General features: G+C 50.0%; 1 protein-coding gene across 2 annotated transcripts; it reads left to right on the top strand.

Moving 5' to 3' along the window:
• The first annotated feature begins 1,221 nt into the window (after positions 1 to 1,221).
• Positions 1,222 to 10,408, top strand: LOC116890207 (keratin, type II cytoskeletal 72). 2 transcript variants are annotated; one of them, XM_032890941.1, is made up of 9 exons: positions 1,222 to 1,674; positions 2,748 to 2,962; positions 5,603 to 5,663; positions 6,049 to 6,144; positions 6,601 to 6,765; positions 7,386 to 7,511; positions 8,436 to 8,656; positions 9,224 to 9,258; positions 10,218 to 10,408. In XM_032890941.1, the coding sequence occupies exons 1-9, from the start codon at positions 1,222 to 1,224 to the stop codon at positions 10,406 to 10,408; spliced, it is 1,563 nt and encodes a 520-aa protein (XP_032746832.1). The 2 variants fall into 2 exon arrangements, with proteins under 2 accessions (XP_032746832.1, XP_032746833.1); XM_032890942.1 differs by lacking the exon at positions 7,386 to 7,511.
• Positions 10,409 to 10,998: the final 590 nt, after the last annotated feature.

Genomic DNA, 10,998 nt, shown 5'->3' on the forward strand with positions numbered 1-10,998 from the left:
ATCGGATGCCTCAGAAGCCACATGTGTCTCTCCATCACCTGTGATAAAGGCAGTGCAGGAGCTCCTGAGTCATCCAGCAATGGAGCCCTCAGGGGAGGGTAAGAAAAAATCATTTTTATCTGGTCTCTATCTGGGGAAGAGGTGACGTGACCCAAGAGGGACAGATATCCCTATGCCATAGTTTTCAGAAAAAAGGTGATGCAAAAGTTACTTTTGTAAGCCAACGTTCCAATAAGGATTATCCGCCCTAAACAGCTTTCTTATTTTTCTGTTCTTAATGGCTGGCATCAACAAACTCTTGTTCTTGCTGTGAGGGATGCACAGGTTAAAAATGGAGTGGGTGGGACCGAAATAACAAATTGTTGAAAAGCACAGCCTGGAGTTTTTTAAGGGCCTGGTTGACTCCACCCGCATCTCGGGCAGCACAGAGAGCCCATTTCTTCCCCATGGGGACACCTCAGTCTCCTCAATCTGTCCATCTGGCGCCGCCATCTTAGCCACTCCCAATACCCACGTCATACGAGGTGGTCCAACAGCTTAGCTGTTATTATGCCCTCTGATGGGCTGACTCCCTGGAAGCCATGTCAGTTGCCCCCAGGGACTGCCCCAAGGGGAACCTAAGCTCTGGTGTAACAAAGAGCTCTGTCTGAGGCACCTGCGCCATTCAAAGTCATCCCCAATGTACCAAGGCTTGCTCTGAATCCCGGGAGTACGGGAGAGAAGAGTTATCTGGGCTGTCAATCATATGGGGAGTTTCTGAAGCAGATCCAACCTACGCGTCTACTCTACTTGGTGTCGTCTCCCCTAGTCATCCACAAGCCAGACCCACTGGAATTTTCTACTGAAGATCTTGGGTAGTGATGACCTACCTAATTGGAGGGCAGCCTATGGAGATAAGGCTGTGAAATTATTATAATGCAGGAGACGAGCACGGGAAATTCAGGGTTCTGGGTCATTTTATAGGGGGTTCGTGGACAGGTGAAGTGGAAGAGACAGAAATCTTTGCAAGCGAACAGTAATTTCCTAAATGAAGGACCCAAGAGATCGTTCCCCCCACTCCACCCCAATGACCCAAAAGGGGTTTCCGACATACAAATTAGCTGACTCCATTCCGCCAGCCCAAGCAGGACTATATAAGGGGCCAGCTGGGCCAGGAGGGCAGCTGTATCCGTGCCCCAGGCCTGCCTGCTGCCGCCCTCCAGTCCTTGCCTGCTGCCAGCCATGAGCCGCCAGTTGACCCTCTATCCTGGTGCTGAGCGCCTGGGTTTCAGTGGTTGCTCGGCCGTCATCTCAGGCCGGTTCAGTGGCAGCCACGCCTCGGTCCGGGCTGGGGTCAAGGGAGCAGCATTTGGCAGCAGAAGCCTGTTTTGTGTCGGGGGCGGCCGGAGACTGGCATTGAGCTCTGCGGGGCGGAGTGGCGGCTTCACTCTGGGTCACGGAGGGGCGAGCGGTGGGCGTCCCGGGGGCTTCGTGGGCACTGTCTTTGGCAGCGCGGGCTTGGGGCCCACGTGCCCATCTGTGTGCCCGCCCGGTGGCATCTCCCAGGTCGTCGTCAACAAGAGCCTTTTGGCCCCACTCAATGTGGAGCTGGATCCAGAGATCCAGAAGGTGCGCGCCCAGGAGAGGGAGCAGATCAAGGCTCTGAACAACAAGTTTGCCTCCTTCATCGACAAGGTGGGTTCCTCCTCATCTGTTAGTCCTGGGTTGCTTGCACCACACGGTGCAGAGCTCCTGCTCTGAGGCTGATGAGTGAGCTGTCGACAAAGGGGTCTCAATAATGTATCTTACCCCAGTGGAGAGTCACTGGGACCAAATGTCCCAAGTACTTAGGACAGTGCCTGGTACACTCATCCTTCCTTCCATTTGGGACAAGACTTTGGGAAGGGCAGGAGGCATGTAGTGTGAGTCCTACGAGGATGTCCAGTGTCAGACAAGAAGATAAAGACCCACATCCAGAACAGGGCACTAGAGGGAAAATGGCCAGGGGATGTCATAGGGTGTGGAAGTCAAAGGAAAAAGAGGGGAGGCAGATTTCCAGAAGAGGGGGGAGAAATGGGCTAGAAAATGCACATCAACCTTAGGGGCATTTGCAGGGGAAGGCATAGCAAAGTGCTCAGCAGTGGATGGGGTAGCTGGAAAGGTGTCTTTGGAGGGTCCATTGCAGGGACCCCAGTGAATGGGAAAGATGCAAGAAATGGATTCTCTCACCCGGACATTCACGGTATAAGAGGCCCTGACCATGAGGGTATTAGGGACAGAATAACAATGGCTGGCATTGATGAAAACATTACTGCACTTCTGCGCTGCCTGGCGACTCTTACCAACTCAAGGCCTCTGATTCTGTTTTCCTGGCTTTTATGCAAAGGAATTAGGCCTGGAACGACAAGACGCAAGCCCACGTTGATAGAAGAGTTGATGTAGTTTCTCCTCCTAACACTCTACCTGAGTATGTTTTCTTCTGTCTCTGCACTCAGAGGCAGGTAGGACAGGGAGGCTGGTGAGCAGAGAGGACCAGACATGGGAGGAACCCTGAAGTGTGTGAGAACGGACTTTGAACAAGCTGAGACATCAACTAATAGCATCTAAGCTCCGAGAGAAAGGGAGCATTGTCCTGTCAAAACCCCCAGTTTTTCTCCTCTACTCCCCAATTCCCAGCATCGTTAGCAAGAGAAACTGACCCAGTCACATGGCAACTCACCAGGCAGGGGACACCTTTAGTTAACTAATGGGAAGCCTTTGGGTTCCAGGTGCGCTTCCTGGAGCAGCAGAACCAGGTGCTGGAGACCAAGTGGGAGCTGCTGCAGCAGCTGGACCAGAACAACTCCAGGAGGAGCCTGGAGCCGGTACATGAGAGTTACATCAGCAACCTGCAGAAGCAGCTGGAGATCCTGTCTGGGGACAGGGTGAGGCTGGACTCGGAGCTGAGGAACATGAGGGAAGTGGTGGAGGACTGTAAGAAGAGGTAAGTGGGAGGCAGAGATGGTGTCACTGGACGGTGACCACAGAGGGTCCCCTGTGGACAGTTTGTCTTAGCTCTTTTGTTGAGACCACTGGTGTTTCTTTCATGCTACACAGAAGAAACAGATAGATAGAATGGGGTTGGAAAGATGGTAGATCTACCCAGAATGCTCCTCTTAATGTCCAGGAAATCTGTTCAATGTCCAGCCCTGGAGACAGTAAACTGGGACAAAGAGCACTGGCTGAAACCATCTGTGTAGCCAAAATGGCTGTGTGGTTTCCCCTAAGTAAGGTTTTCTATGGCAGCTCCCCCAAAGAGAGACACCTCACCAATCCTGGAACAAAATTTAAAACTAAGAAAAATAAAATTTGGAACATAGTTTGTCTTGAAGTGTACACACTCTGTGGAAGTATCCCATCGCTCAGGAGAGAACGAATTTGAAACCAGATTAAGAGTAGGCCCAGGGAGGAGTACAGGGATGCAAACCTGGTATTTGGAATGTTTGCTTCCAGGTGCCCAGTTTATAGGGACAGGTACTGGCTGCCACAGTTCCAAAGGGTGGAGATGGTCAGAGCTGGCATAGTTCTCTTGTTCCACATTCAAAAGGTGTAACTGTCCCTATTCTATAGTCCCCCTCAGCCAGAAGCTTGGACTGAGCTCCGCATAGAGACCCAAACAGAGCTGGTCATTGCCCTGGCCACAGAGAGTCTATGGTAACAGGCTTAAAAAAATACTTTCAAAGAATTGCAATGGCTACAGGATAGCTGAGATCAATGGAACTCATTGATCTGACAGGACCGGGTGAGAAGGCTCTGCAGAAGAGGGACAGAGGGTCAGGGTAGAGGCTACGCTGTCTCTGGGCCTCCCACAGGGTAAAGATCTGGAGTTCCTGAACTGCTATTCACTGAGCGGCTTTAGGTGAGCCCCCATGTAACATCAAATGCAGATGTCTGTCTCAACACCTGAACGAGCTTCTGAGAGGAACATGGAAAGCAGCAGTGTGCTGGCAGCTCTCAAAAACTCAGAGTTCAGCACAGGGCATATGTGCCTGCCTGATGCCCAGAGTGCCGAGTGTTAATTTTACTATTAGCTAGCTTTGTGACCTTGGCCAAGCATACTTCCTCCCACTCCCACATACAAAGTCAGGACAACAGAAGAGACCTCATAAGACAATAGAAAAGATTTTATTGGAGCTGTTGTGGAGCTGGATGTGGTGGTGTAAACCTTTAATCCCAGCACTGGGGAGGCAGAGGTAGGAGGCTTTCTGGTTTACACAGTGAGTTCAAGGACAGCTGGGAGTGCATAGAGAGACCCTGTCTCAAAATAAAAAATAAATAATTAAAAAATAAAAAAAAGGAAGAAAAAGAAGGGAGAGGGGATACGGGAAATAAACGAGCTGAGGGAACATTTAGCACATTGTTTGGCAGGCAGCAATGAAAAACACAAATCTTACTTGGATTTATTATGATTGTTTCAAGTTATTAGCTGAGAAACCATTTGTAACTATTGCGGTTGCTTCTGACAGTCTTCTTGATCAAGTGTTTCCTATGTATCTTACAAAACAGATATAACATACTAAATCTATAAAGTACTAAAATCTAGTTAGTCTGGTAAGTAACGCATGCCTTAATTTCTGTTGTGAGGCAGCAGATATTACGTGTCTGTAAGACAAGGCAACAGGTTGAGTAAGAGTAATATTTGATGATATAATGACATCTGAAAGCTTTCAGTTACCGGCTGAGCTACACATAAAATCTGGGATAAAGCATACGAACTGTTTGCGTTTATCTGACATCCTTAGAAAAACAAGGCAGCCTTAGACTACCTCCCAGGAATATTTACTTTATTGTTTGTTTAGTTATATTGGAGATGGAACCTAGGGCCCCTTACATGCTAGGCAAGTGCTCTACCACTGAGCTACACACAGCATCAGCCCCCAGTTACCTCTTGAGGAACTCGCTTTTCTAACTCACGTTGATTTTGTTCCATTCATACTTTCTGGGTGGAGGGGTTGCCAGTGGTGTACTTGGGGATACAAGAGGATCTAAAAAGTGTTGTTTCTATTTAAGCGTGTAGAAGGAACTGTTTTCTAACATTAGACCCCTCCTTTTATTGCAGTAAAATATGTATAAGAAAATGTTACCATTTTGAGCTCTTTAAATAAAAAAGTTAACAAAGTTTTTCTTTTTCCTAAACTACAATGTATCTGCATGAAAAACATTCCAGTAGTGTCCAAACACAAAGACCTTGCTTCACCTGAAATGGAAGTCTGAGACTGGCATAAAATAGTTTCTGAGTTAGAGTAGAGCCTCTGCTTGGTGCCCTGGGCCACTGTCATATCAAGTGGGGGTGGGCATGGGTGAAAGTTTCTGCTCTGACATGAAGGTGGCCACTTGTGAAAGGGAAGTGCAGTGGATCCTGTATGTCCCCACCACAGTCTCAGGCAAATCATGCCCCAGCAGACTGTGTATGGATTAAGGAGCTAGAAAAAAAAATATTCCTTGAACCAGTGCTCCTTCCTGGGGAGGCCATGTGCCTCTGGGATAAACACTCTGCAGCTAAAATGCAGAAGCAATGGCTTACCGCGCGGTGGACATCTGCAGGACACAACTGGCCCAATGGCAAGGCTGTTTTCTCCCACAGGTACGAGGTGGAGATTAACAGACGCACGGCTGCCGAGAATGAGTTTGTGGTGCTGAAGAAGGTAAGGGTGGGTGGAGTAGGAAGAAGGTTTGAACATTTCCAATCATATGTGACAGTGATGTGCATAGGCTAGGGGAGGGACCCTTGGACAACTCAATTCCTTGGAATTCTAACATCTCAGCTCCTTTTTCTCAGTCCCTCCTCTGGAGTGCATGATGCTTCTAGAATCTGCAAACTTAGTATTCAAGGTATTAGTTAGATCCAAGGCATTCTGCTGCATTTCTGGTGTGGCCACTGAACTTGAACAAGTTAGTTTCTGCCTATAGGGACTGGGCCACTCTTGAAGCATGAGGTGAAGGGATTGAAGAGTTAAATAGCCTCTACTTCAAGTGGCAGGGAGGGTAGGGAGAGCAGGGAGAGCAGCCTGACCATCACATGTGCCCCAGGATGTGGATGCTGCTTACATGAACAAGGTGGAGCTCCAGGCCAAGGTGGACTCCATGACAGATGACATCAAATTCTTCAAGGTCCTCTTTGAAGGGGTAAGCTCTTTACCTGCCTCTCTCAGCTAGCTGCTCTTAAGGTTGGGAGGAAAATGCCTTTTGTCCTGGTGCAGCTAACGTTCACCGAGGTCCTACTAAGGGCTGGGCACAGAGCCAGACTTTGACGAGACCACCATCATGTTTGTCCTCCAGGCTTGGCATGCTTTGGGGGAGCAGAGGAAGGCATGGGAACCCCACGTGGGCCTTCAGGGACTGTCTCTGAAGAGAGGAGATGTGGGAAGGGAAAGGTAGCAGGAGACTCCCTTGAGGCATTTGAGTGCCACCTGTAGTCTTGACATGATTAGCATGGGGTGGGAGGGACCAGAAGAGGGCAAACAAAATGCCATGGTTTGGGATGAAGTTCAAAGAAGCCAGTCTCACCCTCAGCTGAGGAAGGATCAGGAGAAGTGGTGCCCCCATGGCGCCCCTAACAGATCCTCCCCCACTGGCCACCAGGAGATTGCTCAGATGCAGTCCCACATCAGCGACACGTCCGTCATTCTGTCCATGGACAATAATCGGCAGCTGGACCTGGACAGCATCCTGGCCGAGGTTCGAGCCCAGTATGAGGAGATTGCGGTGAAGAGTAAGGCGGAGACAGAGAGCATGTACCAGTGTAAGGTGAGCCTGGGGCGCAGTGGGTAGAAAGCTGTGGGCACTTGGTGTTCTCAGAGCGCACTCGTGTGCACGTGCTTGTGACTGTGCACATGTGGGCCTGAGTGCATCTATGGACTTCGTGGAGGTTCTTCTTGTTTTGGAGCTGAACCTCGTAGAAATGCTTCCCTGTAGTCTAGGGAGGTCAGTCAGCCTTAGCAAACCTTACGGACAAACAGGAGCCTTTCCCTCACCATGGCTCTGAGGGACAGATGAGGCCAGGCCTGCTACACCCTCACAAGCCTCCGAGTAATCCACACACCTCAGCTTCTTTTTCTTTTTTTCTTTTTCTGACTTTGGTGAAACAAGGATAGAAAAGGGACTCCACCAGGGCATGTGTTTAAGAGCCCAGGGACCCCGCTGAGCTAGAGCAGGCTCTTGCTCTGTAGAGGGTTGTAGCTTTTCCAGTTCCTTCCATACCCCTTCCCCCTTCACACCCCTCCCTCCATGCCTGGTGTTTAAACTTCCCTGACATGAAGACCACAGGTGTGGAGCACTGCCCTCCACACTGAGCACCCCTCCCCATGCTGGGTGCTCCCAACCGGGTAAGTCCTTAACCATCTTGCACACTTCTGATCCAACCACAGATCCAGGAGCTGCAGGCCACTGCAGGCCAGCACGGGGATGACCTCAAACTCACCAAGTCCGAGATCACAGAGATCAACAGGCTGATCCAGAGAATCCACTCAGAGATAGGAAACGTGAAGAAACAGGTGGGCTCTGTGCAATGAGGCAGCAAGTGGGTTTACTCAGCACCAATCTGGGTGGGACTGTCCTCATCAGGTGGGATGGACCGGCTGCAACTCACTCATCCAAAATTCTGTGCCTGTTAACAGACCTGGGGGCCGTTTATCAGAGGAGGAAAAACCTAGGAATCTTTTTGGTGTCAAAATCAGTTGTTGCTTCTTCACTGTGGAGCAAACTTCCATAGGAAGGGGGCATCCCTCCCCCCAAAACGTCTGGAATTTAGACACTCCCAAAGCCTTAGCTGGATGAACAAAACATGAAGCTCTGAGAGTCCTTACATGCACAAACACACAACTCTCACAACTGATAGATTGCAAGATTCCTGGGTGAAGGTCTTTGCACCTGCAAAGCCTGCTAGCCATGCACTGTTCTTTCCCCTGAGTATGATTCTCTGCCGGATGGGTGGGTTGTTTGTAAGCATAGTGAACTTAATTGACAGATATTTTACCAAGAGGAACTTATTGGCTGTCATATTCTCCTCTGATTTATGGGCACCCCTGGGATACCCCGTGATGTGTAGAGACCTCTAGCCACAGGAAGAATTTCACGCATGGTTGATTTTAGAATCTGATAGCTGATGGTTTCTAATTGAGTGGGGCAGGGCCAGCAGCACATGACCAGGTATCCTGTCTTCTCTGTGCCCTTCTCTCTCCTCTCAGGGGGAAGATGTCTACCTTTAGAGGCTGAGGCATGAGCAGGGGTGGTGGCGGGTGGTGGTGAAGGGGTGAGGTGGATGGTGCCTAGAGTCAGAGAAAGAATAGACTTACCTCCAGTTATGCCAAAGCTGGATCATCCAGTGGGATCCCCAAGTGTTTGTTACCGGTCAGCATCGGGGGAGGAGGGCTGAGCAAGGTTTCAGACCCAAAGTGACAAGTCTGTTTGTTCCCCAGTGCTCCAACCTGGAGACGGCCATTGCTGACGCTGAACAGAGAGGTGACTGTGCTCTCAAGGATGCCCGGGCCAAGCTGGACCAGCTGGAGGGAGTCCTGCAGCAGTCCAAGGAAGAGCTGGCCCGCATGCTGCGTGAGCACCAGGAGCTCATGAACGTCAAGCTGGCCCTGGACATGGAGATCGCCACCTACAGGAAGCTGCTGGAGAGCGAGGAGAGCCGGTGAGGAGCAAACAGCTTTGCCTGGGGGCCGTTTTTGCTTTAACCGAAAGGTGGAAGAGTTCGGCTCTGTTTAGGCTCAACCAAAATGAAATCACATGACAAGTGTGCTTGCCTTGTGATAGGGAAGGCATGAATTAGACAGCAAAAAGGACCAACTCGTAAAATCCCTAAAAGGCCACCGGAAAAGCAAGTGTCAATGCCCCCTATATTAGAGAGTGTCCCCTGGCTTTCTTCATGGTTCTTGGATGGGAGCGAGGGAAGAAAGCCTCCCAGAGCCACCCAAGTTCAAAATCACTGTGGACAAGCCAGAGCTCGGCGAGGACATGGGATCATTTTCACTATCACACTAGTGAGCAGCAGGGTTGTAATTCTGTGAAACAGATGGCCCAGGAGCCTCTGGTGTAGAGGGGCTCCTTAGAGCAGAGTTCTCATCAGGGGTTGCCCAGGAACTGGATAAAAGGAGTTTGGGAAGGGGTGTGACTTCTCTGACTAGAAAGACGCAGATATCCCCAAGTAGACAGATGTGGTGATTGTGGTGGATTTACATATCTTGTTCTCTCTCTCTAGGATGGCTGGTGAATACCCAAGTTCTGTGAGCATTTGTAAGTGTCTGCATGTCCTGGTCTGTCCTTGCTTATCTTATCTGGAGCCTACACAGCTCTAATTTCATGGCACAAAGGAGATGTTGGAATCTCAGGGAGACTGGGAGTGAGGAAGGGGTTAAGGACAGAGATGGTTGGCTTCAACAGCCCAGAGAAGCAACAACTGGAGAGTAGTAATATGTCGGAATATGAAAGAAAACAATCCAGGGGTTCCCAGCAGTGTGCTGCAGATGATGCCTGACCACAGCACTCTCCTACTCCTGCTAGAACAGTACGGTCTTAGCTTATTTCTCTGTAAGGAGTTCAAGGTCTTGTACGGATATATAGACAGAGACCACTTGCAAAAATGGTTGAATGTTTATGGTTAAGTACAGGTAAAATGAAGTCATGGTTATGAATGGTGACCACAAAGATATCTCAGTAATCACACACACACACACACACACACAAACACACACGCACACACACACACCACCACCACTACCACCACCACCATACTCACACACTACACAGACATAGACACAGACAGACAGACAGGCACACACACACTTACACACACACTACACACACACTACACACACACTACACACACACACACACACACGCATGCATGTACCCATGCAAACACACACACTATACATAACACATACCTGGACACACACACACAGACACAACACACACATATAACTCAGGTTCTTAAACACACACACATATGCATGTACCTATGCAAACACACACATACACTACACACTACACATCACACACACATGGACACATACAGACACATGTACTAACTCAGGTCCTTAAACACACACACACACACACACACACACATGCATGTATGCAAACACACATTCACATACACCCAGAGACAGAAAGAGAGACAGAGACAGGGACAGAGACAGAGACAGAGACAGACAGAGACTGACTGGGGCTGGGGCCTCTGTCTCCCCTTCCAGCTGTTGTTAGCAGTACCAATGCAGGACCAGGAGGGGCTGGCTTCAGTGTGGGCTTTGGTGCCTCGAGCAACTACAACTACAGACCTCTGGCCCTGGAGGTGAAGACTAAGGGCAGCTGCGGCAGCGAGCTCAAGGATCCCCCGGCCAAAACCTCAGCCAGCAGCTGTGCGAGCAAAAAGGCCTCCAGATGACAGACAGGGGCGGTGTCATGAGCAGATGGCTGTGCAACCCATTCTCCTGTTCTCTTCCCTTCTGTCCCTTCCCAAGTCAGGAAGTGTTTTCTCCATCACTGAAATCCCAACCATTCTCCCAGCTGTTTCCCCTGGTGGGGGAAGGCCAGCCAGTCATATGCTCTCAGTGACCACTCCCACTCACTCCTTATTGGATAGCTGCTCCCACACAGAGATGAAGCCAACTGCCAGCCCCTCTGTGTCTTCCTCCGGCCTTCCCTGTCAGAGGCTCTTCCCTGCTGTCCTCTGATGGGGATTCCGTCCAGCTCTCTGCTTCTCTTGCAATAAATGATTGATGGATGCCCTCACCCTAGTCTTTTCATGTCGCTGCAATAGACACTTGAGAGTGGGTACTGTGGTCTGAACTGGAAATGCCACCCCACCAGCTCATGTGGGAACAGTTGGCTGCCAGCTGGTCATAATCTTTGGAAGATGGGTCCTGGTGGGTAGCCGGAGGCCACTGGGCCTTGAAGGTTACACCCAGCCTGGGCCTCAGCCTATCCTACTCCTTCAGACACCACCTGAGGAGTCTGTGCCCACATTCCACTGCT

This window comes from Rattus rattus, chromosome 1 (assembly GCF_011064425.1).
Source record: "Rattus rattus isolate New Zealand chromosome 1, Rrattus_CSIRO_v1, whole genome shotgun sequence".
Taxonomy (NCBI): domain Eukaryota; kingdom Metazoa; phylum Chordata; class Mammalia; order Rodentia; family Muridae; genus Rattus; species Rattus rattus.